Raw genomic sequence first — 27,460 nt, 5'->3', positions numbered from 1 at the left:
AATGTCATTCATATGCGACAAATATTCTGTGTCTCAGAAGTACGATACACCATCGGAGCGTGATTGCAAACAGTGCCAAATTTTTGCATTTTTGTTCTGAATCGTCGCTTAGCGTGGTCCATGACTGAAGTTTATTTTATGTCCAAGCCTCGATGTTCAGCATCCAAGACCAGTGATCTGTTATCAAAGCATCTAGTTCATTTCATTCATGGGCTGCAATATATTTTTTTCTGGTATAAGACAGCTTCATGTATGTGTCTCATATCAAGTACAGTAGGCCCCCGTTATAACAAAGCCAACGGGAGTGAGAAAATATTCTACAGTATGCGGCAGTTCGATAAAAGCGGAGGTGCCACAAAATCAGTGGCAGTAGCCAGAGAAGGCAGAAACTTTGCAAAAACTTTATTGATTTGAGCAAGCAAGCAAACAGCGGTGGAGTTTTTAAGTTATTTGGGAAAAGAGAGTAGGGGAATGTAAGCTATGCTTGCTGTACGGTCTTCTGCCAGCTCACGCTTTGCACTAAGCAGACTTGGCTGGCAGGACCTTTATAATACATACAGTTCCTTGGGATTCCAAATGCATGCATTTAGGGCGGGAGAATGTCAGACTTCAGTTAAAGCGATCTTGTTGTATAGAGGGCTTACTGTACATTATTATGTACATAGAAACTCGAGTGACTGCTGTACAGCCATTTATAGTCACCTCACAATATGTCATATGTGCTATTTGAAGCCATAAAGTGCATAAGAGCAAATGTGGTAGATTGCATTTGCGCTGTGTTCCTAAGTAATTTATGCTTCAAGAATATGTGTAGATACTATATAGGTAACCAAAATTTTTGCAAACACACCAGTTCTCATATTTCCTTTCTATTGCAGCCCAAATTTCATGCAGCCAATTAGCTGCCTACGGCTATTTAACTATCATTCCCGGTAGTCTATAGCACATGCAGCTTTCCATGTGTATTACAACATATCTGTTATATAAGTTGTGTGTGTACTGGGATCATCAAACAAAGGTTAGTAACACACTTCTAGAGCAGCTAAATAGCTTTTTGCTCTTGCGGCACTCCTTCAGCAACCTGTGCTGTTGCACACAGTCAGTAACAATGAGCAAAAGAATGCGGAGTTTAACTTAAAAAATAATAATTTATTATCTGCCTCATTCGATGCTGGCCCAGCTTCTGAGACTGAAGCACAAAGATGCTGTCATAGTAGATCATAAAAGTAGTCAAGCCCCTGTCCTATTTCCCAGATTGAAACACCCGTGCCCAGTTCCCGTGCGAGGTCTAGACGCCGCTGGATGGAATGAAGCGTCGGGTAGAACACGGTGTGTCGACCGTCGCTGTGTCTGTAATAAAGTACGAGGAAAATTATATCCTCTATATTCTATACCTCTGTGTAATGTCTTTCATTATCCTCACTTCCTGGTTAGTGTTCGTTTGATCATCTTTCAGGATGCGTAATGTAAAAACCCCCGAGACTACGGAACACGAAGTCTCAAACACAGCTGAAAATTTTACTTCACATACAAGAAATATATACAAACAGAAGGCAAGGGAACGACCAGTTGAGGACAAAATAGGAGGTCATTTCGGGGGAACGAGCAGTCTGTTCTAGGCCTGACCGAGGATTACGGATGGGTTGCTGACACAGTTCCCACAAGAAGTTATGAAAAGGGTCTCTCTCAAAAGCCTTCTGTGAGGGTCCACTTCGGATGCCTTTACCATCGTTTCATCCCATAGAGGGAAGCAATCTGAGCATTCTTCCAAATGTTTTGCAATTTCAGAGTTTGAAGCTTTATTTTTTACTTTTAATGGATGCTCTCTCAAACGATCATTTAAGCAACGTTTTGTCTGGCCAATATAACAGAAACCACAAGCTAAGGGGGATCTGGTAAACAACGTTTAGTCTTGGGGGGGGGCTCTTGCTTCCTAGCCATTTTTTCATTATCTTTCAGGAGTTCCTATAACGCATCTAGTGTCACTAAGTAAGGTCAACATAACCAGGCAGCTGCTGCAACAAGCATGTGGCTGTACCATTTTTCAGAAATGTCGACAAGCATTCACAATTTACTGAATTTACTTTTTTCTGATATCTCTGCCTTCCTGCAAGCTTGGTATTGACAACCTTGGTCATATTGACTTCTGCATAGGAAAATCGGGATGCACGGAGAGCAACGTTTGCATGGATAACCTTTATTGTTATGTGGAGTTTGGTAACTATGATTCTTTGCATAATGTAAAACCCCGAGACTAGGAAACACGAAAGGACAGACACAAACACTAAGTCTCGTGTTCCCTAGTCTCGGGGGTTTTACATTATGCATCCTCTTCACAAGCTCGCCTGCCTCCTAGCCATTTTTTCATTATGATTCTTTGTTCGTTTTCATCTAGGGTTGCCACCAGGTCGGTATTATACCGGCAGGGTCGGTTATTTGCTCGCTCTGCCGGTTGCCGGTAGGAAGATGATGCCGGCAGCCTTTTGCCGGTATTTGTGGCTCAACACCTTTCATAGGGGTTTTTACAGGGTTTTCCTTTCAACATTCCACTACAGCTTGAATAAATCTGGAGCACAGACCCAACTCCGTAGTCACCAGTCGTTTTCCTAGTTGGTCATTATTATTATTATCATTGTTGTCTTGAGCCGAGTACGCTCGTTCTTTCTTTCTCTCTCTCTGTATACTCTCCACCCCTCACCCACTTTCCCTTTCCCGCGAACATTTTCTCCTTTCCCTCTATTCCACCTTTTCTCCCTCATCCGGTATTTTGCACTCCGAAAGGTGGCAACCCTATTTTCATCGTATAAATGTGAAATCCCGCGCCACCGGAAGTTCATGCGGTAAGCAGGGAACGCCATACATGCATAAATGTAGTGAAGCACAAATGTAGGGTGATCAGATGTTTTAAACTGAAAATGTTTTGGATGGCTCTCTGTACTCCTTTAACGGTGCAAGAAAAAATGGCAATTGGGGTTACTCAAAGCCTTTGCCACATGCGAGGAAAAGCTTGCATATTCAATCACACAGAAATTCTGCCTACACTTGTTGTGCAATACTATATATACGTACTTGTACTCAAAAAAGTGCTCCGCTGATTCTTCATCCCACCGAACTTTGGGCTTCCCTTTGGAGAGCTCGTTTACGAACCTGAGGATCACAGAATTCGATTGCAACTCGCATTTTTGTAAGCAGTGTACGAAACTCAGTCGGAAAGATATACAGGGTGATTGCTCTAACGTGTCCAGAACGTTTATTTAAAGCGAGCGATAAAAGAGAAACGAGAGCTACTTTTCAGCTACTTGACTAAGAAACGGGTGCTACTAGTGAAGCAGTACCTGTTTCCTACTCAAGTAGCAGAAAAGTACCTACCACTTGGTTTTCTTTTATCGCTCACTTTAAATATAATTTCTGAACACGTTAGGGCAAACACCCTGTATATAACAAATCTACTTACTGGTGCCCAACAATGGGGGCCCCACCAGTACTTGTGTAGTCATAGCCATAAAAATTAAGCCCGAGCAAGATCTTCTTTCGAACGGAGTTACTTTGATCTGGTGACAACATTTCGACGCACTTTCGCACCCAGCTGATTGGACTCGATGGGCCTGGTCTGCAATATAACGATTCTTACAATAACGAGTATGAGACGTGTTATGAAGTATATACTATATCAAACAGGGCTGTTTACCTTTGTGGACTGGAGTAGTCGTATGTCATGAGGCTGAATGCTGTAACATCGTCTGAGAGTTTATCGAAGTTTGCTTTCGTGAACATGCCTGGGGCATCCCTGCAATTGAAAGTCGGTTAAAGACAGGTTCTTTCACATACGGTGCAATTAGCAATGGGCGGTGTGGAGCGTTAAAATGTGTCGGTCGGCTTACCCATGATACACGGGTGGTGGAATGACGAGGATAAGCTCAAGTGATGCAGCCCGAAGCTCCTTTGCAAGGTACTTGACCACTGTTGTCATTTCACTACAAGCACATTAGACTTAAGCTCACTAACTATGTATTCCATTTCGGCACAGTACCAATATAGACAGGTGTATCTTGGAACTGATCTTAATTTGCATACTCGGACATTTGCCCTCCAAATTGTGACCAGATCTCGACCACGTATCCTCCAAATCCGCTCTCAAATGCCAGCTCTTTCAGCGCATCAGCTGCCTGTTGCAGTTTTGATTTCGATGATGCAGTCTGCCTGAGGTCTCTTGAATTCCAGTTCTCGAACAGAACTCTTGGAACTGAAGCAAAGGAAAACAAGACGTGAGCAAGCTGCACCAAAGTGCGGTCCGCACTAACCTATCTTCACCCCATCATTGCTTTTAACATCCTTCACCCATCCTTTGTCTATGTCATGCTGTCCAGAGATGACAAGCTTGCCACCTTCGAGTTTAAGCTGTAGCCAGACGGGTGACACATACCCAAACTTGCTGCCGAAAATCTTTGCAACGTCATAACCGTGATTATTCCACTGGAAATAGGTCAACAGGGTTATTCTGTAGAACATAGTAACAGCACACTGGGGAGCTGGTGTAATCGCAACGACGGTACCCAGGTGTAAATTCTGATATGTGGTTCCAGTTCAACGTGGTTCTACCGAACAGGTTCCCCTTGCATGTAAGTTAGAAAGGGGCTGCTTTCTTCCAAGGGTGCCGCACGAGGTGCAATGATTTTTCGGGGGTGCAAAGAGAGATGGAGTAGGGGAAGCTGTCAAAATGCGTTTTTTTTTTGTTTTTTTTTTCTTTCACCGAAGTATATGGGGCTATTGGGGTTAGAGATGTCCCCTTCTCGCTTAATTCCCACAGCCTTTGCAGCGCCCTAGTATTATTCAGAACATACCGGTGTCACGTAGGACAGTACGGAACCTTCAAAGCGTTTCGTCTTCGCAGAGTCCAGGCAGTATGACTTGTGGTGCTTGAGTATGTCGTTAACCTTCACTGCATCTGTTACTAGACCTCGGTCAAATACAGTCGCCTCGCCAGGTAACAACGGTTTCACAACCTGGGACAAATACAGAGGTCGTGCAAATCAGTGATTTATCCAGACCCTCCTAAACCCCGAAGTGTTTGGCGACAGCCCCCAAACATTTTCTTGTGCAAGCCCTACAGGAGGGTCTCGGTTATTTCAGCTTTGGACACACGTCGGCAATAATAAATTACGCTGTAATAATGAGCTCCATATGCAAGGTGTAACGTGTTCAAAACGCTACATACCTGAGACTTTTTCTTGTCAGATGGAGAAATGGTCCCATTCACACTTGCAAAGAACACACAGAATACATGGAATAACGCGACGGGTCCTTTAAATAATCTCATGCGTACCATTTTCGTATAATATTCAATAAAATGGTTTATATTAGTGGAATATTTAGCCACGCAACAGAAAAGGACCTCACACGCGTACCTCACGTCGTGTTTCTGTTTTGGTTTTGGCGCCACCTAGCTGGTCGCAAAGACTAATATTATTCGTTAAATGCGCTAAAAAGGAATGTAAGTGTTCGATTTTATTTTAATTTTAATTGAACTTTAAGTCAGTATGACTGATAACATGTTTTTGCGCAACCACCTGTTGAGCAGCCCTCACTTCGCCATCTTCGCCCTCACCCGAGCAGGTGAATAACCACAACAAGTTCAAACGTTTTGTTTCGAAGGTGTGGCGGTTGATCAATCTTGAGTAATGAGGACGCGAATATGTGCCTAGTAACGTGGTATGATGTGACTCTCTAGTTACTATGAGGCTTTATTATGTGTTCGCAGTGTCTGTACACTGTCTTATAAACAGTTGTCATGGGCAGTGGACAGGTAGTCAGCGGAACAGCTATCCGGACTCGCGCCACTCAGACTTTTCAAACGGACAGCGTGGGACGCTTTACCGATCAGATGTTCGCTTCGACGGCGGTTCGGTATACTCTGGAGCGTCCGATGAGTTACGCAAATACAGTGACAGTCGTTGTGAGATCCGATCAACGGCGCAGCTACCGATGTACAAGACGACGAAGACTTTGACCGGAGTGTTTCAGGGCCGGATAATCTACTTGTGCGACCTTCCGGAGTTTACTCGGAGTGATCAACGACCTGTGTCTCAAGGTGGTGCGGACCACAAAAATGATAGGCTGCAGTATCCAGCAAGTGTTGTTGCTTATCTCGGAATCCCTTACGCTTTGCCACCGCTCGGACAACACAGATATAAGGTATATAATATTAGGAACGTTTCACTTTAAGATGTACCATGCTGTAATTCATGGTCGGTTATTATTGAGTATTTTACGCCCCAACGCAGAGTCGTGACAAACTTCCTTGGGTATAAAGGCACCCACGCGCAGATAAGACGTAGCTGATGTATTAATCATCTTCCGCGCGATAAAGATCTCCGTGCGTCATGTGTGCCGGCACTTGTGCACGTGACTGTCGGAGCAAGGATCATCTTGTAGAGCGGTAGCCGACCTTGAACTTCAACAGTGGCGATTGCGCGGTCACTTGCGACTGAACGCACAGAACAATGACTTGTTTGCCCCCATTTAAAGGTCTATTGTTCCCTTAAGGCATGGCACGACTTTTTCATTTTACAAACCCGTATGCCTAGCTTTACCTTCTTTTTCCATTGTCACATCTCAGCATCAAAACTAAGAACAAGAAAAGATGCACAAACAAGAGCTTGTTATTGTGTGTCCTCCTTTCATCTACTCTTGGGTCATGGATCTATGCTACCAGCCCACTTGCTCTCAAACTAGGCTTTCAGAACCAAAGTTACATTCTGCGCAGTTTTCCACGGAGCACTCGCATCAAAGTGTGACACTACAATTGCGTTACACCACACTTGGTTTCTCGCAGGCCCCACAGGCGCATCCTCCTCTGGGTAACTGGCCAGCCCTGTCATTCAAGCCAGGCTGTACACAAAGCATCGATTACACCGGCGCCAGTCATGGCATTCCCAATATTGCCGAGGACTGCCTCTATCTCAACATCTACACACCAAACGTGAGCCTCGCAAACAGTCGGTGGTGTAACATTCCCCACTTCACCGCCGTTTCACAATTCATTTCCAGACGGACACGTACAAGCCGATGTACGCGGTAATGGTCTACATTCACGGAGGAAACTTTGACCACGGGGCAAGCAATCTTTTCCCCGGGCACATGCTGGCGGCGTCCCAAGAAGTGATTGTGGTCACGTTCAACTACCGGCTCGGGCCATTAGGTTTGCCACTTTTCCTATTTCTTTCGTGATTTACCGGCGACGATAGCGAACGCGACAATTTTCAGGGTTCTTCGCCACCGGAGATGACGCATCACCTGGCAACTATGGGCTGATGGACCAAGAGGCAGCTATACAGTGGGTTTACGATCACATTGAAGCCTTTGGAGGCGACAACACTAGAATCACCCTTTTCGGAACGGGGGCTGGGGCTGCCAGTGCGGGCATACACATGACAAATCAGATGGCGAAGAGGAAGTGTACGTCTAGCATAACTTTCAGTCACGTAGCGAAAACGATTTCTTATTTTGTCCATTATTTTTTTAGTAACCTTCAAACGTGTGATAGCTCAAGGGGGAGCAGCCGTAGCAGAATGGGCAGTGAAGGAAGATGCCATACTGGTACGCAACATCAGTCGGCTCTTTGGGGAACAAGTGGGATGTTTCAGCCACAGCTCCTGGCAGCTCATGCAGTGCCTTCAATACAAAGCAAACAATAGCCAAGAATTCCGCCTCGTCAATGTAAAGGTATGTGTCCTTTAGCTTATGGCTTTCAGAAGAAATGAATGCATCCTAGTTCGAAAGGTCCCAGAAGCCCGTGGCGGTTAGTAATGTGAAATACTGTACTCTTCTGAAACCTTCCTATCTCCATTTTAAGATATTATATTTTTGCTGTTTCTCAAACTTTCTCAGAATCTTCTATTTCTTTAGTGGGTTTCACCTTTAAAGCACATCTGGAATGATATTCATTGTGGCTCTCTACAAGGGCATGACCTTTGCACTAGGTTGTATACTCGTGACAACCAATCCATATCACCCCATAACAGTGTCATCTAGAATGTGTCCTTGGCACTAAAGTCTAGGAAGATCTGCTGAACAAACAATTTCGAGAAATTGCATGTGTGATTCAGCTAGCGCTACCGGTGTGTGATGACAATGGACAGCCACACTATAGCTCAGGGCTAGAAAATTTAGGATGAGAAAATGGAATTTTAGCTAGAACCTGCGAGGCAGTGATGGATAAAGTACCTTAAAATTGTACTTAAAGTAGAGTACCAAACACCTGGTATCATTCGTACTATCTATTGGATACTACAGAGTACTTGTCAAGCACATGCAGTATTATAAATTTTGTTTGTATCGGTTCACATTTCACTGTTTGGTAATGACAAAAAGCGGGAACGTAATGTCTTGATTGGCACTGCCTACTCATCAATGTGAATTGAAACAGATGGCATAATTTACACAGCAGTTAGCTGTGCATTTCCAGGCTTATCCGTCTGCCCCGACAGACAAATATTTCTCTCTCTTTTTTTTTTTTTTTTTTTTAAATTTTGGCCTACAAGCTAGGTACTTGAGCACTTTATAGTAAGGTACACAACTTGAAATGTACAACTGAACCCTCTATAGTGATCCTGCATATAGTGAAGATACAGGTACGGGGAAGTATATCTGCAGCCCCATATTTTGAAACCCCACTGGTATAGCGAAGATGCTGATATAGTGAAGTTTTTTTAACGGTCTGACCAACTTCATTGTGAAGACATTTTAAAGTAACGTACAAGTAACCAGAAATGTACTTAAAAGTACAATCAATCACTAAACCAGAGCATTTATGTGTTTCAGCCTCCGGTTGGATGGTTGCCCTGGGGTCCAGTACTAGATCGTTACACCCGTGAACACCTAGGCCAGTCCCTGTCCGTCATGCCGGAAGAATTCCTAGAAAAAATGGCACAAGACGTGGCCCATATCTACAAGGATGACTTTGCCTACATGACTGGTGTGACACGTGATGAGGCTTCCTATCTGATAAGTAAGCAGCATTTAAATTAGCATTTACCGTTATCACAAACCTCAGTGTTGTGTGCATTGTTGATGTAAATACCTTACGATGGCCAGACTATGCAATGAAATGCTGTCCACATTGAAGTGACTATAATTAAACTAAATTTTAGCAATTTCTAGAGCTGGTAGCCATCTAAAAACCTATGCCTGGTTTTACCATCTCTCACTGGACAGTCCAAGTGCATTTAATTGAATTTTGTTCTCTCCAAGTCGTTGCATCTTGTCCACATGCTATAAGCTGCAGCATAGTGAATCTCATTTCCAAAACAAGACAATGTAATAAGATTTGTGTGCTACCTGCATTGTCACCAACCTGGGTCTGTTGTACCTCAAAGTAAAAATGTGCACTTTAAAACTGTATAACCTTACATTACAGAATAGACTGCACCAAAACTGGTTGTTTATTTATAATACGATGCACAGTGAGAAATCTGCCCAGGGATTGCTTGACTTGGCTACAGTATTGTGCAAATCTGCCTAGGAACAGCTCTAGAAAAAGAGCTTGGTTTACATCAGTACTGCACATATAATATTACCCATGTATTCCGTGCAATTATATTTCGAAGCTTGGTTTACTGCAAATGCTACTGCATGCTACACAGCAAAGTGTATCCCCACTCGTTTAACTCATAACAACTTGGTTACAGAGGAGGATAAAGACCTGAAAGGCAATAGATACATCATGACTCCAGAAATGTTTGACACACGCGTACGGGAGTATGCAAAGATGTACAACTACACCCTCAACGAGGAGGCTATTGTGAATGCTTTGTCATTCATGTACACACCATGGGAAGACCAGGCAAACAGTTCTTTGCTTCTCAAGGGATATGTTGATGTAAGAGAGACATCTTCTGTTTTACGCTTATATGAAAGATAAATTCTGCTTTACAAATGCATTCTCTTTTACGAATTAAAAAAAAAATTAAATAAACTGGGTACAAAGCCCAGCTGACATCTTTCTTATCTCTCTCCCTTTTTGCTTTTTCCTTCAGATGCTGTCAGACTCGTACTTTGCAGCTCCTCATGACAAGATACTGAAGCTAATGCTGAAAAACAAGTTCAAGGTCTATGCCTACGTGATGAATTATTCTTTGGAAAGCTACCCACAGAGCCGTTACAAAGTGCCTGACTGGGAGGGTAAGCCACAAAATTCATTCGCCGTTACAGAATGGAAGTACATGTGCGCTTTTTCGAACTCCAAAAGCTGTTCCACACGGGATCGAAGACTTAATGGTGTCGGGAGCACCCTTCATGGATCCAGCATTTTACGCGGACAACTTGGCACTCAACAACATCGTATGGAGTGAGGGAGATCGGAACATGAGTCAGCTCTTCATGCAGGCCTGGGCTAATTTTGCAAAGACAGGGTAAGCATAACATACAACACCCGTTTGACAAATAGTCTGTCTCTGCCATCAACTGCATAGTTGGGCCACTTCGTGAGCGTACAATTCCTCTAATAATGGTAAAAATGCTACAGTAAAACTACAGTAAAACTACAGTAAAAATACTACAGTAGTACCCCCTGCTGTACATGCACTATAATATCGTATCTATCGCACAGTGATCCGACGAGCCCCAGACCACTATTTGGATCTATCCGCTGGGAGCCTGCCACAGAGAAGAACTTGCAGTACCTGTCCATTAACGCAACCTATTACGAAGCGTACAACGCGTCAAGTTTTATGTTCCGAGACTATCGACAGAAACAGGCCCAGTTTTGGAACGACTACTTGCCCAGCATGATAATGAGGGCGCCACCAACGTGGCCTCCGACGGAGGAGCCGCTATTACAAGAGAATCGGATCCTGTCCGCATCACTGTGGACAGTCACTGGAGCCGCCTGCCTGTTTCTGCTCCTCGCTATCATAGGCTTCTGCTGCTACTGTAGGGCATCGAGGTATGACCACTATTAAGAGGAGGCCGATATTCTTTGCATATTTTTTGACAAATGCGTTTGCAATTTTGAGCCTTTGAGGTGCTTGTGTGTGTGTCCAACATACATACACACACAAAGGCTCGAAAAAAGAGATGGCGGAGTGCTCTACGTGAATGAAAATAACTCAACATCGTCAGTAGAGCCTGAAGTTTTAGGGTTTTACCCAATTCTCCCCCAATTTGCACCCCGAATTGAAGGTTGCCTCTTTAGGGTGAAACCCGATTTTTACCCGGCAAATTGCCCTCACTGGGATGTCTGTAGGAATGCACTAACTTACTTGTTTGGCAGAAAAACGCAGTTACATCACCGTTTGTACCAAACCACTACAGTTAGTTTGAATAACTGAGCCCAATTTCTCCCCAAATTTAGCGTGCTGGAAGTTTTTTCACCCGAATTTGCACAAATTTAGTGCACACGTTTATTTACCCGATTTTTACCCCCCGAAAGTAGGAAAAAATATTTCCCGAAAACTTCAGGCACTAATCATTAGCACTCGTGTGCAGTAGCTGCCACTACTTTTTCATTGTGCACAATGAAAAAGTAGACTAATTATCAAACTTTTAAAATATTGTTTAAAGGGCCAAGGTGTCAGTTGTTTTAGAGGTCCTTGAGAAACACTACACCGAGGTGTCTCCAGTAGCGCGCGCCTCGTTAGAAGCACCTCGGAAATAAAAAAAAAATATGGCAACTAAGGTGCACGACGTTAGAATTCAACTGGCCTCCTCATTTGCGTACAGCATTCAGTCTGTTCTTAAATCTTGGTGCACGTGAGTCTGGACACCCTCTATAAGCTGCAAGAGCACTTTGACACAAGTGCTCGTTTTTCTTAAGATGTGTGCAGTGACCGTACAATGCATACCTCGCACCACCAAGCTGAAGGTTTTAATTGTGCTAAATATTTGAGTTCGTATGTGTTATTTGGGAGTTGTAAGCCCGCACAAAGTTCTGAATTAACTAGAATGGTTTAGGTCTGCCAGATGGGAAGCCTACTTTACAAATTTGACTTTACACTTCAAAGAATTTGATGAATGGCCCTCAAAATTGCTTGGTCCCTGGCCACATCCTGCCCACCAATGCTCTGGCCTGAAATCTATTTTGACCTTTTTGGACACCATAGGACTTCGATCCTTATTGTGAATGAGCTCTTTATTTCATTCCCCACCAGCAATGGAATAGAGTATCGCCCCTGGCAATAAAACTCCCCATTCATCATCTCCAAATAAAGCTGGCCAAATGAAGTCTCCAAATAAATTCAGGTTCAAAGAGCTAGAAAACAAAGGAACTTAAGGCACAAGTAAGTAAGTAATTTAAGTTAGGAAAATTATTTACTTCAAACTGTCTCGCAGCCCGCGACCTTCTCTGAAACTCCTAACATTCTATTGTAGCAAGACACAATTGGCTTCCCATATGCTATGCTAAATCTCTGCTGACAACAGCAGCACCTGCTGCCACTGCATTCTTTGTAGTTTTGTGAGAGTGAGGTGTTATCACACTCGACATCCAGTATTTGCTATTGCGGTGTATTTCTGCAAGTTTCTGGAAGACTACTCCTTTATTCTAAATTGAACTTTTTTGCTTGTGTGCCTACAGTACTGGTGAATATAATTTCGGTGAAGTTTCGGAATCGCCCAATCTATACGAGACTGTCCCTTTAAAGTAAAACCTGTTACAGAAATCCATTTTAGTATGGGCTCATATAGGATCCATGAAGATCCCCAAGCCATTATAGTGTGGTTCAGAACTTTGGCCTCCAGCCCTTTATTTCTGTTTTGTACTGGAACACTTATACACACTGTTTACCCTGTACTATGTTATCCAATGTGTTGTAGTGCTTTTTTTAGTATGGCAGTGGTTTCCAGACTGCTAGGCATAACCCCTTAATGGAATTCTGTGACCCTCACCAGTTAAGGCAGTGAGACACCTTGTCAATCTTAAGACAGGTGTTTCCTAGAGCTAGAATATATAGTCCTAGGCAATCAACTAATGTGGTATAAATTTTGTTGTCATTGAAAGAGGGGCGGAGGTTTTAGTCCTAAAAGTATGGAAACCTTTGCAATAGATTAACTGCACTGCAGTTGGAGCCTTGGTTACCCTTGCTGATGTAAATCAAAGCTTATTCAGCTAACAAGTACTAAGCTGCTGCTTACGTGATACTGCACGAGAGTCAAGTGCATGTGCTGTCTTGCCCTTTTGTTATTTGACATGGCACATTTAAACTGCATGTATTGTGTGTCTCACGTTTCTGTACATTCCATGCATGTGCTGCATGGAACCCTTTTCTTTTTTTGTGTGTGTGTGTGAACCTTGCCTCGATGATGTCTGGCGGCGACCAGTGATCAAATATGAAGTGCCATCTTTTGTAGTATTGCATTTTTACGCTGTTCACAGGACTACTATGCAGCAGCTTTACTTTTATGATCAACCCTGCAACATTTTGCATTTCCTAAGGGTTTGTTCATAAATGAAGTCCAAGATTTTTGTCTCCTTAGGTTTCGCTTTTTGGGTAAGGTAATGAATAAAAATTTGCCGACTGCAAAATTTAAAGAACTGAATTGTCAATTGGCAGAGTTTTAGATTAACTTGAGTGACAGGTGACGAAAAGAAAAAAAAAGAAAACTTCAAGATCTTGGATATAATTTATGGATGATCCCTTAACACCTCCTTACTACTAACCAAAATGTAATCAGACAGAAAGCAATGAACGTTTGCCTTGCCGTCATCACGCTTAATCTTAGCGGTAGCGCAGTTGATTTTAAGCTCTAGCAGCCTCATTCCAAATGCGTTGTGTGTCTCCAAACAGCGAACATTTGGTGGACGACGACCAAATTCCTCACGCGTCCACACAGTCCCTAACAGAGGGTCCCAGTGGGTGAGTTACGACAAGTTTGAACGGACACCCTGTTGATACTCAACCGAAGATTTGTCTTGCAGCCTAAGAAGAGTGGAGTATAGAAACAGGTATGCCACTGATGACCCCAAAGAACTGAAGTCCCTCAAGAACACAAGCGTGTAACGGCTCAGAACAAAGTGCCCACACTTTTAGCGCATCAGAGCGCGAGAAGTTGGGGCGAAACTCGAATTAGCAACACAAAAGCCGTCTCTGTTGAGCTTAGCCCCTCTTTTTTACGAGAAGGCACACATACTGGAACGTTTTAGTCATTGGTCCCAGTGCAACATTTTCGCCATTGTTTTTATACTATTTTGAAGGTACAAAGGAAGCAAACTGCAGAGTTTCAGACTGAGGGTAGGGCAGGTTCCTTGCTTTTTAAAGGGGTTGAGAAACAATCTCTAATAACATGCGTTTAATGCATTGTTTGTGATGTTGCAGCCCATGTATTAATACACAAAGCCATACTTTAGCTTCTGACCGAGGGACGCATTGGCATAGCACTTTGCTTAGCACATTCGGGAGACATATCCCCGCATCATAAACAGGATCCTGCCAGATGTGAAAGAATAATTTCACAACCCCTTTAACATGTGAAAGGCTGTGATTGGCATGACTGTTTGCTATTCAGCGCATTTTACCCACCAAACGATATTACTCGATCTCGTAATTCTCTCATCTATTCCATTGACATACTAAGTGTTCCATGACGTGGCAAAACATGTCGCTATACATTCCATGTCACACGCACTGTTTCCCTGTCTTGAAAGCTGCTGTGAGAGCTAACAAGTGTCTTTGAATCCGTCCATATACACTGCTATTATGCTGTGCACTATGTGATTTTTATGTACATTGTTCATGAATTATGCGAGGTCACACTGTTGAAACTGATAATCAAAATAAGTTAAATCAGCTTGTTGCAATGTTTATAGAGCATCTTTTACACTGCCATAGAACATGTATTTTTCGGGCATCATTCCGAGGTATTTTTTTATCTTCACCTACGCATTGCATTCCATTGCACTGTCCACTGCATATTCAGCCTGTGCCTTTTTCATAATCACATCTGTAGTGCAATCAGATTTTGTATCCAATAAACATTGAACATAAAAATAATATGCATTTAAGCGAGTATATACTTGATGTTAGCAACGTATTCACAAGAACCTTGTCCTGTTTGTTTCCGTTTTCATTTGCCTTTTCCCCGGGGCTCAGGGATACACCAATAGACAAGCTGTTCAGTACAGCAACCTGCAAACATCAGTTCACAACAACGCAACTTGTCATATTTTCAAAAAGAGCATGTTTGTTCAGAGATATTTTACATCCTTGCTCCCCTCGTAGAAGATTAACTGAACATGTCATCGTAGTCGGGAGGAGGCGGCAAGTGGTCGGGGTTAGGACTGCAAAAGAGAAAAATAAAAGCTTACTTTCTTTTTGAGTCGCGAAAGACGTGCAAATTGCAAAACAATCCTTCAAAGCTCACACTCACCCGATACCTCTTGGTACACCAGGGTTGTTGGGATTGGGTGGGGAGAAAGGATCAAACCTGGCACCGGGAGGTACAGCTCCCCTATATAACAACAAATACTTGACCAGTTAGAGCCGAGGAAGACCAGACCTTGGGAAGGGGTGGATTGCTAAAATTTAACCGTACCTTGGCAACCCGGGAAAGCCAACGCCGGGGTCAGAATGATGGGGTCGTGGCATTTGACGAGGATCCATGAGCATGCCACCACCAACACCAGGCGGATAGAAAGGGTTCAAGTCCCTTTGCCCAACTCTGACCAAATCTTGGTGTGACTGCCTAAAGAAAGCACTTCTGAGCTACAAACCCAATCACTGGTGGTTCTGGTAGGAAAAGCACTAGTGAACGTGGAAACGTGAACGCTAGTGTGGAAATTTTTTACGTGCTCGGTAAGGATAATTACGCACTCATTGGAATAAGCACTTCGTATTGTCTGTTGTACCAAAGTATCTCTTGATAAATGTAACTCCTATGAGAGAATTCTCTGTTGCTAACTTTTGAACGGCTCATGGGGAAACAGCGGCCAGTGCTTACTGCTGCAGCTCTCGGCACGCTTACAGTACCCGTATCAACCGCTAATGTGGAGCGAGCATTTTCGAATTTACAGGACTCTCTTAACACAGACCTGACAATTTATTTTTAAAACGTCGAGGTTTGAGCAGTCGGTACCGCAAAAAAAAAATTTAAGGGAAGTCTCGTGTTCACTGTGTTCGTAGGAAGTGCCACTTTCATTTCTCGATGATTTGCACCGAGTGGCCTCACATTTGAGATATGACCACCAAAGAGCACAGATTCACGATGAGCACAATAGCCAATGATTTTACGCACCAAATTGCTGAATAATGAAACGCAGTAAACGCTGCAAATCACCCACCACTCAATGCCCGGTTGGCGACTTGGAATGTGCAGAGGGTTGCTTTCTTGCGACACGTTTCGAGATGGCCTAGATGACGCAGCTTCGGTTGAGCTATCGATAGTGTCCATCACTGATATGATATCTTCCGTCACTTTACTAACTGCCACGTCCAGGTCCTTGTATGCCCTTCATTACAGACATATATGGCGGTTACCTCGAGCAAACATTACTGGGCATGTGCCACATACTTGGAAAAGTCCTTGTAGTCATTGGTCACATGCTTGTCAACAGAAAAGTTTGTAGATGCTGTTCGTTCTTTGCGAATGTTCTAGAGAAATGGAAGCAGTGGCCTGTAGCAAGTGCAATGCACACTGAGCGTGCTTAAATGCCAACCTACCAGCACGTTTACCAGCAAGAACCCATCTGCCCTGACAACCGTCAGGAGATACCGGTCATTCCCAGTGGTGGAGACATAGCGTAGTGAGTAGATTGCTTCGTCGGCGTTCCAGCCCTCTGGCAATAGCTCTGTGCTCTGTGAAGGCTTTGTCCACTGAGAGAACAATAAGGTATGCAACTTATTTGGACGTTGTTGTAATTTGTGTTTAGCCCAACATTCTATTTTTCACAACATTTGCAAAGCACTCACTGTTCCCAAGTGTCACTACAATGTAGAATCTGTTTTATATTCCGGTGTTAAATCCATCTCAAACAATAATATATCCCCAGTCATGCATCGCCTCAAGGCAATGTTATTTCAGTTTCACACAGGGAGTGCGAAAAATGAACAACAAGACAAAAATAGCATTTATTGCGCAGCACGGAATTACGCGTAAGATCTGCTTCCGTGCTAATCAGACCTTGTTGCTCCCGTCACGAATACGAGCACCAGATTGCAGAGCGATGCCAATAATTTTTTTTTTAGAGAGCCTGGTCATCAGGGACAAAATTCCGACACGACTGCGACTCGGGATAGAACGTTACCTCTTCGCCTGCTCCCACAGATCGTTTTCCATTCCGCACAAACAGGTAGTGAAGTAGCACTACTAATGCATCGTTCTTGGAACGCAAATTGTCCTTGCATGAGTGAAACAACAACTCCAAGCCGAAGTACTTCTCAACGCCCGAACCTGACGGTGCAGAAGAACCCGCCATTATAAAAGGCTACGAGTCACCGTTATTCAAGTAGTGCTAAGGATCTGCGCAATATTTGTTCCCGAATACGAAGAAGTAGTGCCGCTCTGCCATTGGTGGGGACATTTTGCACGCACCGCTACGGAAAACTTGATTGGCTAGCACAAGGTTTCGGTTTCATTATTATGCGCGGCCGAAGTTTTGGACGGCTGCGAGTGTAATGGTTATTATTAGGGGGGAAACTCTCTGTTTTTTTAGTTAAAAGGTAGTATCGCATGAAACGATTAGCTTTCTTCTTCTTCAATCTATGCAAACTTATTTGTCAAAATTCTTTGTTGTGCACTGCGTATTACTTTAATATGAGGGAAATCATGTTTAAAAAAATCAGTTTCGGTGTCTGCTCGCCAACTGCGCTCTTACACTGAACCCATGAAATGATTTTCCGAACCGTCGCACAAAGTTCACTATGAACACGCTGCTTGCACCATAGTTTTGTTCCCGCGAAATTCTCACTCGGGCCGGTTGGAGAGGATGCGAAATAACCGGAGGAGGAGGGTATGGCGAAGGTGTATGGAGAGGTTACAAGGGAGAGGAAGCGAGAGTGATCACGTGACCTCTGATTTCTAGTCGAGAGCAAGTGACAGTAATCATGGCACCGTGGTGTTGGGCTCGTTTTCTCACGGCGTAGCGACAATTTATCGGTGTCTTCCATGGATGTACGTGTGTGATCGAACATGGTGGGATCATAAGCATCAGCAGCCTCTCAACCCAAGGATATAAGGTGGAAAAACACAGGAAACCACGCCATGGACGTGGTCGGGGAGGACCAAGCGCTGCAGGCGGTCTTGGGTAAGCTTCTCCCTTTCTCTCTCTCTCTCTCACCTGTTGCATGTTGTTCTTACGGTTGAGGGCAGTTTGATTTCCGGGAGTAAGACGGCTTTCCTGCACAGCATTATTTTGGAGATTCGAAGTCTTCATAACAGCACATTCGCTCGAAAATTTGAGCCTGCTTTTGAACCGTCGCATGTTGTCTTCTGCGACAACCTGCCGGTTGTCGATGAGAGGAGGAGCGGGAAAAAAGTTTACCAAAAGTTGCCCGGAATACGTTAGGCCTAGCTTTCAGTCGCAGACTTTCACGGTCATTCACATTCCGGCTTTGCTGGCCCTGAACGTTCGGCGAACTTAGCGTCTCGAACTTTCGGTGCCGGAAGGAACGTATAATCCGAGTTCGTGTTTGGATACCGCTCTTTGCAAACACGTACTTTTCTCGCTACATTACTTGCAGGAATGTTGGGGACACCGCAATTGTTGCTTCTGAATTTGACCTCTCTAGCTGTCGTCATGTTGTTGGGGCCGTTCCACGTAATGTCAGAGCAGTTTGTGACATCATGAAAACAACCGATGTACAGTTTTTCGTTGGCTAAGCAACTTGAATGACATTTCTTTTTTCCATCTTTGATAAAAACGAAACAGAAACACCTGTTTCTACGCGGCGCTTCCAGTTGCTGTTGTCGAAACTCAAGTTTAAAAGAGTTGCCCAATATTGAACCTGCGTTGCTGTTTCCTTTATCTATAGGTCGCGTTTATCTCAAAGTGCCGCGAGGTCGGGCAAACGTGTCTCTTTCGCGCTGCTATGCAATCGATCCGGGACTTATTTTTATTTCCTGTTGAAATCCGTAATCCTGTACGTCCTGACAGCAAGCGTAGATATACTGGGCCAAGGAGAAAACATCCGCCCTGGGGTTGTCGTTCTGTCGTATACATTGCATAAGAGTGGATTGTAGCGCGATATGAGGAAGTCGTAACATGCTGACAGCGCAGTGTACCGAACGAAGGCCTTTTGGAGCAGAAATGGATGGAACTCCGAAACGACACACTTTCGATGGTTGGTTAGCTTTCTTCAGCTTAGAACGTCTGACGAAAGCCAACATAATGTTTGCTAAAAACAGTATTGTTCTCATTGATCATTATATTGTTCCTTTATCTGGAGTTTGCCGTGTGTTGCTCTGTGTAATCCATGAAAGCTACGCTTCTGTGTTTTACTGAACGGGATCAACATCGTTGTGTGTGTTACTATTTATCCGGCAACCTTTTGTCTCCCGAGTTGATTATTGCGCGAAGCGGACGATAAGACCTGTTGACGTGACTGAAGCCCGTGACACTTACTGTGTCCTTTCAAACAATGGCTTTTTCATACCGCCAGTATATGGACAGGATAACATATCGCGGACGACCCTTTGACGAGTTTCGAAGGACATGAGCGTCACATCCTCCATTTTATTTTCATTACACCAAACCAAGATATTTTGTCGCCATGTTCACCCTGCACTCTTAAAAATGAACTTCACCTCATAGTACGCTCCTAGCCAACCATCATCTCGAATGATATCCTTATCTGCCCTGATTTGTTGGAAACGAGAGGCGTACGCCTTTTTTGTGACACTTATGCTGTTCATAATTGTCACAAAAAAGACGTACGCCTCACGTTTTCAGCAAATCAGGGCAGATAACGATGTCATTCGAGATGACGGTTGGCTAAGAGCGTGCTATGCGGTGAAGTTCATTTTTAAGAGTGTGTCAGCATGCTCGCCACACATATACATTCTTTGAGCTTTAGCTTTCGAGCTTTTTTTTAGTTCTGAAAACACGCTTTCGTGGTTTGGGTTATCGTTGTGCAAGTTGTCACAGAAAGGCGTTCGGCCCACTTATCCAACAAATTGTGAGAGACAACATTATCCTTCCGCGCTGTGGTTGGTCCTGACTGTCTTATACCAGGGTTCGAATCCCAGTGCCGGCTGTGCTGACCGTGGTTTATCCTGGGTTTTCCTCAGGCGGCTTTCAGACATATGTCGGCACACTTCACTTAGAAGTCTGCCCAGGAAGTCTTCCCCCAGGGCATTATGATGCCACTGTCATCAACCTGAAACCATCGAGCATGTCCTGAAATAATGTCGCGCCTACAACACTATGTGGGAAACCTATACCTTGCACATTGTCAAACATGCTATAACCCCCACACCGAAGGTTCTTACGCAGAACGATCTACAACAACTGCCTAAGTAGCACAACATGTCGGCCCAATATTGCCAATATTGGTCCAATATTTGGCCTTCGTATTGCAACAAATATACCATGGAGGTGTCGCAATACTGTATTGGCGATACCATGCTGCGTACGTACATTTCAATCGTCGCTGTTTTCGTCTGCGTCGTAATTCGTTTCTCCCGCTTGACGTACAAGGAAAGACAAAAACAAAACAAGAGGCGCGAGTAAATAACAGAAAAGTGGATCGGGAATGACATCGGCTTAACGAAGAGAAAGAATAGGCACTTTTCCATCATTCAGCGCAATCACGTTTACGTTTGCCTCGTGTGCAAACATGTTGCAACGATTATGTTTTCTTTCTTTTTTTTTTTTTCTTTTCTCTACAACGCATTTTGTTTTGATGATGATGAGTATGGGTGTTCCACCGCAACGAGCGATCTTACGCCACATAACGATGTGCCCTCGGTGGGCGCCGGCTGTGCTGTCTGGGTGTTTTCCCCGGATTTTTCTCAAGCGATTTAACACAAATATTGGCGCAATTCCCCGTGAAGTCGGCCCAAGACGCGCGGTCCCCACCACAACTCTTAAAAATGTGACTTCACCACATAGCACGCTGCTAGCCAGGTTAGCTACACTCTAAAAGCAGAACTTCAGCACATAGCACTCTGTGCGCCAACCATTGCCACGAATGATAGGGCTATCGCTTGTGATCGGAAGACAGATGGGGGCGTACGCCTTTTTGTGACAATTTTCATGTGTCCAAATTGTCACAAAAGGCGTACGCCCGCTTCTCTCTTCGAATCAGATATTCGAATAACACTATCATTCGTTTCAATGGTTGGCGCACAGCGTGCTATGCGGTGAAGTTCTGTTTTTAGAGATGTAGGAGTGACATCGTTCTTTCTCCCGATTTGCGGAAAACGGGGCGCGTGCGCCATTTTTTGTGGCATTATGCAGTTCATAATTCCACAAAAATGGCGTACGCCCCCCGTTTTCATCAAATCAAGAGACAGAACGTTGTCATTTCGGGATGATGGTTGGTTAGGAGCGTGGTCTGCGGTGAAGCTATGTCTTTAGAGTGCACGACCTACACTCTTAAAAATGAACTTCACCGCACAGCAGGCTCCTAGCCAACCATCATCTCGAATGATATCGTTATCTACCCTGATTTGTGGAGAACGGGGGGCGTACGCCTTTTTTGTGACACTTATGCTGTTCATAATTGTCACAGGAAAGGTGTACGCCCCCGATTTCAACAAATCAGGGCATACAATGATATCATTCGAGATTATGGTTGGCTAGGAGCGTGCTATGCGGTGAAGTTCATTTCTAAGAGTGTACAATGAGGACCGTGATCAATATCAGTGACTTATCCAGACCCCCCTACACCCCCCTAACACCCCAAATGTTCAGTGACACCCCCTAACGTTTTCACCTGTGTACCTCCTACAGGGGGTACCCTTGCGATTTCAGCTTTAGACACATGTCGGTAATGATATGTTAAGCTGTAATGACGTAACTATAATAATGACCCCCCACCCCACCCATTTTTTCTTTTTTTTTTTCAACACCCCTTCGTGCTTGGGATTCTGGATAAACCACTGATCAATATGCTTTTAGGGCTTTTAGGGTGCTGGTGAGCTCGATTGCACCATATTCACCAAGCCATTTCGTCGTGATGAGAGGGCGAGATTGTACGAAATTCCTATACGAAATCAACATACCAGAACCACAGATTTTCGCGCAGTTTTGTGTGGCCATAACGGTGCATATATTAACATCCGTCCCGGGACTGAAGACCGCAGCGACCCGTTGACGAGTGTCTCAAATTCTCCCGTTTTGCGAACGTAATTCGAGCGTGCCGTGTTTCCGCCATTACAAAGGGTTGACCTGCCGTCGTGCGCCTGTGTCAGGTTAAAAGCGGGTGTTCCGCCTCTGGCTGCCAAACGATGCCTGCTGCGGAAATACCCATAGAAAGATTGTTGCCCCGCTACACGAGAACAATGGGCATGAAGTGTCAGTTGACGACGGGTTGCCTGTGTAATTTACTCTGCAATGGAACACCGTTATTTGCGGACAGTTCTGCACGATGACCAAGCATATTTCTGTTATGGAGATGGAACGGAATTGGAAATATGGAGGGATGAAATGGAAAATGGAGCTACGTGACATCTCCTATGTCATTCGCGCTCGTGAAATTATAAGCTGTAGCGTGCCCTACCAACATGGTCACACAAAGTGGGAAGTCGGCCCAGGACGCACATTCCCCCAGAGCGGCGTACGCCTTCCTCTCTCTTCGAATCAGAAGCGATAACGCTATCATTCGTAGCAATGGTTGGCGCAGAGTGTGCTATGCGGTGAAGTTCTGTTTTTAGTGTATTTGGCTTCCGATGAATGCCAATTGGGCTGATGGCGGACTCTCAGTGCTTACGCAAGGTGGCATTGGTCCTATACTCCTGATTTGTTGAAATTGGAGGCGTGCGCATTTTTTAGATACTTTGGTACACTCTAAACACAGAACTTTCACCACACAAACACACTGTGCGCAAACCATTACCAGGAATGATACGGTTATCGCTTCTGTTTCTAAAAGAAGAGGGGCCTTACGCCTTTTTGTGTCACTTTGGAAAAATGAGAATCGGTAAGAGGCGTACACCCCCTTATCTCTTCGAATCGGAAGCGATAACCCTATCATTCGTGGCAATGTTTGGCATACAGCATGCTATGCGGTGAAGTTCTGTTTTTTCTAAATTTTTTTTCAAGTTTATTTCAGAACATTAATATAACATACAGTACTAGGTACAGGGGGAGGAGCCAGAGGGAAGAATTCCCGGGAAGAATTTTAGATGGTAATACCGCAAAAAGACGTTCGCACAGTCCTTCCCGCACTCTATAAACAGAACTTCACCGCATAGCACGCTGTGCGCCAACCGTTACCACGAATGATAATGTTATCGCTCCTGATTCGAAGAAGAGAGAGGGGCGTACGCCTTTTTGTGGCTATTATCATATATCCAAACTGACAGAGAAAAGGGTACGCCTCCCCTCTCTCTTCGATTTGGCAGCGATAACCCTATCGTTCGTGGCATACGGTTGGCGCACAACGTGCCATGTAGTTCGGTTTCTACAGTGTGAAGTCAAAAGCGATAACACTATCATTCTGCGCAGTGGTTGGCATTGAGCGCGTTGTGCTGTGAAGTTCTGTGAAGGTGGAGTAATACCAAGTATCGCGCTTCGGACTTTGTATCCGTGCCTGCTCTGTTACCATGAGAACGTTTTTCCGTCCTTTTATTTCGAATTTTTCTCTGTTTGGGGGTTGAGGAAGTTAGTGTTGTATGAAATAGCCAAGCGGAACCGAAATAGACAAGACGGAAAAAGAAAAAAAGTGAAGTACCTTCCTACGCATACCCCACACGCACAGCCTCTCTTAAAAAAATAGAACTTCACCATACAACACACTCAAGACCTTATTTTACCATTGGGCAGTATGGTGCCGTGATTTATCACTCCTGATTTGTGAAAAGCGTGGGGCGTACGCCCTTTTGTGATAATTAACGTGACTTCTTCGCAAATGTCAGAAAAAGACGTAGGCATCCCATTTTCAGCAAATCAGTTGAACAGTGAGTACACTCTTAAAAATGAGCTTCGCCGTATAGCACGCTCCTAGCCAACCATCATCCCAAATGATATCGTTATCTGCCCTGATCTGTTGAAAACGGGAGGCGTACGCCTTTTTTGTGACAATTATGAACAGCATAAGTGTCACAAAAAAGGCGTACGCCTTCCAACAAATCAGGGCAGGTAACATTCGAGATGATGGTTGGCTAGGAGCGTGCTATGCGGTGAAGTTCGTTTTTAAGAATGTACCTGTTTGACTGAAGGCAATGAAATCTTCGTCACGCGCCTGACCAACTGAATAATCGCGTCAACAATTAGCGCATAGAGGGAAGTGCACCATTGCTGCAACGACGTAACAAACATTTCGTGTCGTTTGCGGAGCAGAAGAGCAGCCTTCTAACTGATGCATCGTTAACCGAGCTATGCACTGATGGCGACGGAATTAATTACGCGACTATTCAAAAGACAGAAACAAAAAAGAAGCACCCGGACTTCTCTGTTGGGAGGGCAGCGAGTGTGCAGAATGCATTGACGTCGCAGTCGGCGATGTTATCGGCGACTGCCCGCATGGACGATTCGTTGTCCTCGCTGAATCTAATAATGTGATTCATAGGCAATGCAAGGTCACTCCAAGCTCGGACTTTCCGATTGCGATGCGCGCGCCAACTCGCCCATAATCCCGCATAAATGTAAAATCGTTCACGCGTATGTCAAGACGTGAACAGAGCTATATCAACCTCGTCGATATCTCGTTTTGTCGTGATGCGCTCTAAAAACAGGGCTTCGCCGCATAGCAAGGCAGTGCGCCAACCGTTGCCACGAATGATAGGGTTATCGCTTCTGATTCGAGGAGAGAAGGGGGCGTACGCCTTTTTGTGGCAATTTGGATATATATGGTAATTGTCACAACAAGGTGTACGCCTCCCTCTTTCCTCGAATCAAAATCGATAACCGTATCATTCGTGGCAATGGTTGGCGCACGGCGTGCTATGCGGTGAAGTTCTGTGTTTAAAATGCGGGTCTGACCATTCGAGGTTTTGCGAAACGTGCCCCCTTAAAACGGAACTTCCCTGCATAGCACGGTGAAGGCCAACATATTGCACAGAGTGATAGATTTACCACTCCTGCTTTGTGTGGAAATCGCGGGTATGTACGCCTTTTTGTGACAATTAACATAACCGCATAAGTGTCACAAATGGGCGTACTCCTCCCGTTTTGTCACTGGAACGGTGTCACTCGGGATGATGGTTGCGTGGGAAAGTGTTATGTGGTGAAGTTCATTTTTAAGAGTGTGCCATTCTCTCCAGCAGAGCTTTCCGCACCTTAAAAACGGTACTTCACCGCACAGCACACTTACACACAGACACACATAATGTCACCAAGACACCACATGTGGTGGGTCATTCTAGCACACTTACAATCAACAGTATTGTATAGTAAAACAGGATAACACAGATGTGTACTGGCGTTCCATCAACATAGATGCTGGCTACCCCAGAGCGGTCAGCAGCCATCATCCAGAATTATCGCTCTCTTTGTCGTGATTTGTTGAAAATGGGAGACGTACGTCTTTTTGTGACATTTTGGACACGGGTTATTTGTCACAAAAAAGCGTACGTCCCGCTCTCTCTCCTTCGATCACAGCCGATAACTGTATACGTTAAAACAAAACTTCACCGCATAGATCCTAGCCAACCGTCATCCCGACTGACGTCGCCCCGAGGTATACGCGTTTTTGTGACACCTATGGTTGCCAGGTTAATCTTCACGCAAAGGCGTACTCCCCCTGCTTTTCACATATCAAGAGTTATCTGGTAGTGTTATTTGGTGCAGTTTCGTTTTAAGGGTGTAGTCGCAGAAAAGTGTATACGGCCAGCTTCCTCCTCGAATCTGAAGCGATAACAGTACCATGTCGTGCAGTGGCTGAACTCGAACGTGTCACGTGACGTTTTTAGAGTGTGGCCTCTCCAGTCCCATTCCAGTATGATCCTCTTGATCTCTATTTTCATTTACGTGAACACGTATTGCATTCTAGGCATACAGTAAGTCCTCGCTATAACGAAGTTAACAGGAGCAGACAAATTCGATGTAAGCTTCAATTCGATATAACAGGAAGCCACAAAAACTGTGACCGTAGCGTCGGAAGCAGGGGCGGATCTAGAGAGGGGGGATGGTCAGGATGTCCTGTACCCTCTCCTCAATTTCTGTATTCACATAGTCTTTAATTGACCTAGATCGTGTATCGACCGTGCTGGCCAAGGCTGGACCCCCCCTCTCAGAAAGAGGCGGGATCAGCCACTGGTCGGAAGTGCGCGAAAATACTGCGGGAGCCTTAAAAAGTCAAACTTCGCTAGTGGGCACATTGGCAGTCTCGTAGCTTTATGGTTTGCTGTACGGGATTTCGCCGGCGCGCCCTCCGAAACGTAAGCGGAGTCTGCTGGCGGAGCAGTTCGAATAATCGAGTGCGAAACGCATCCATTTCGGTCGGGTCTGGGCGCGTGTGCGGGTGTACCCGCGGTCACGCACACAGTTTTGCGATTTGCGGATAGACATATCGTGTCGCTGGAGGTTGCGGGTATACCCGTATCACACGACGCTGATTGCGGGTGCCACATTTGCGGATAGGGATTTACTTACCCGCGCGCTCACCTCCAGTTATAACGAAGGTTTACTGTGTGTTGTATTTCCTGCACATGTCGGTGCGTCGGTGTTTGTTCAGTTCTATATAACTATATTCGCCTCGTATTTGCTTTGGGTATGTAATGCTTGAATAGCGTGAGACTTCGAATGAAGCGATAATTAAAACACACACACACACACACAATTTCAGTCTGCATATACGATTGGCGTGCTCCGTATCCTTCACATTGGAATTCTTCTTTCTCACTTCCTTGCCACGCTTTGCCGGCAACGTCATCTTAGTGTAACAGACGAGGGATTTGCAAGAAGATGTGTGGCGACGCAATTGAAGTCGTAAGTCCACGCCGGCACCTTGACTGCCCTGACAGATTTCCCTACCTCGGCACGTCTGAGGATTCCAATTAAATGTGCGCGTTTACGTTTACTACCGCTGGCAGGTGTCCAGCGGGTGACAGCGATGGAAGGCATCTCTGTGTACGGCTGCTTCTTATATTCCGAAACATGATCGAATTACACAGCCAACGTTCCCATACACGAACGCCTCCGTAAGTGTTGAATGTACTGTAGCTGTGCACAAAAACACGTGTGTCGTCGCATTTCATTGAACGGTGTATTCGTGCGACCTTGTGTTCAGGTACTTTCTTAACTCACACTCTAAAAAAAGGGGGGGGGGGATTGGCAGGATCGGCTCGCCGTTGTTGGCCACACAGAAGTGGGCGTCGTCACGACTATAGCCGAAAAAAGAAAGAAAGAAAGAAAGACGGATGGAGGATA

The 27,460-nt window shown here is 44.7% G+C and overlaps 4 protein-coding genes across 8 annotated transcripts in view; 2 read left to right on the top strand and 2 right to left on the bottom strand.

Moving 5' to 3' along the window:
- Window positions 1-1,128: 1,128 nt before the first annotated feature.
- LOC135393893 (chitinase domain-containing protein 1-like) lies at window positions 1,129-5,451 on the bottom strand. The gene is made up of 9 exons (XM_064624228.1): window positions 5,216-5,451; window positions 4,842-5,003; window positions 4,302-4,473; window positions 4,075-4,243; window positions 3,882-3,974; window positions 3,689-3,787; window positions 3,455-3,610; window positions 3,070-3,147; window positions 1,129-1,350 (listed from the first exon to the last, which is right to left on the bottom strand). The coding sequence occupies exons 1-9, from the start codon at window positions 5,324-5,326 to the stop codon at window positions 1,209-1,211; spliced, it is 1,182 nt and encodes a 393-aa protein (XP_064480298.1). The 5' UTR covers window positions 5,327-5,451; the 3' UTR covers window positions 1,129-1,208.
- Window positions 5,452-5,599: 148 nt separating this feature from the next.
- LOC135393888 (acetylcholinesterase-like) lies at window positions 5,600-14,984 on the top strand. The gene is made up of 12 exons (XM_064624222.1): window positions 5,600-6,192; window positions 6,833-6,979; window positions 7,048-7,198; window positions 7,264-7,455; window positions 7,523-7,722; window positions 8,821-9,007; window positions 9,687-9,877; window positions 10,035-10,179; window positions 10,247-10,409; window positions 10,607-10,942; window positions 13,782-13,850; window positions 13,913-14,984. The coding sequence occupies exons 1-12, from the start codon at window positions 5,734-5,736 to the stop codon at window positions 13,992-13,994; spliced, it is 2,322 nt and encodes a 773-aa protein (XP_064480292.1). The 5' UTR covers window positions 5,600-5,733; the 3' UTR covers window positions 13,995-14,984.
- Window positions 14,985-15,148: 164 nt separating this feature from the next.
- On the bottom strand, window positions 15,149-17,427 carry LOC135393891 (proteasome inhibitor PI31 subunit-like). The gene is made up of 7 exons (XM_064624225.1): window positions 17,234-17,427; window positions 16,650-16,802; window positions 16,501-16,580; window positions 16,271-16,438; window positions 15,526-15,675; window positions 15,361-15,441; window positions 15,149-15,271 (listed from the first exon to the last, which is right to left on the bottom strand). The coding sequence occupies exons 1-7, from the start codon at window positions 17,402-17,404 to the stop codon at window positions 15,217-15,219; spliced, it is 858 nt and encodes a 285-aa protein (XP_064480295.1). The 5' UTR covers window positions 17,405-17,427; the 3' UTR covers window positions 15,149-15,216.
- A 569-nt stretch (window positions 17,428-17,996) lies between these two features.
- LOC135393887 (myelin regulatory factor-like protein) overlaps window positions 17,997-27,460 on the top strand; it is a 54,538-nt gene continuing 45,074 nt past the window's right edge. For 3 of the 5 annotated variants that reach the window (XM_064624218.1, XM_064624219.1, XM_064624217.1), the window contains exon 1: window positions 17,997-18,232. In XM_064624218.1, the coding sequence (XP_064480288.1) occupies window positions 18,190-18,232 (43 nt within the window). In that variant the 5' untranslated portion in view covers window positions 17,997-18,189. The remainder of the gene's footprint in view (window positions 18,233-27,460) is intronic. The other 2 variants (XM_064624221.1, XM_064624220.1) reach the window with 1 other exon arrangement.

Source organism: Ornithodoros turicata, chromosome 5, assembly GCF_037126465.1.
Source record: "Ornithodoros turicata isolate Travis chromosome 5, ASM3712646v1, whole genome shotgun sequence".
Classification (NCBI taxonomy): Eukaryota; Metazoa; Arthropoda; class Arachnida; order Ixodida; family Argasidae; genus Ornithodoros; species Ornithodoros turicata.
This window is presented reverse-complemented; position numbering and strand designations above follow the sequence as displayed.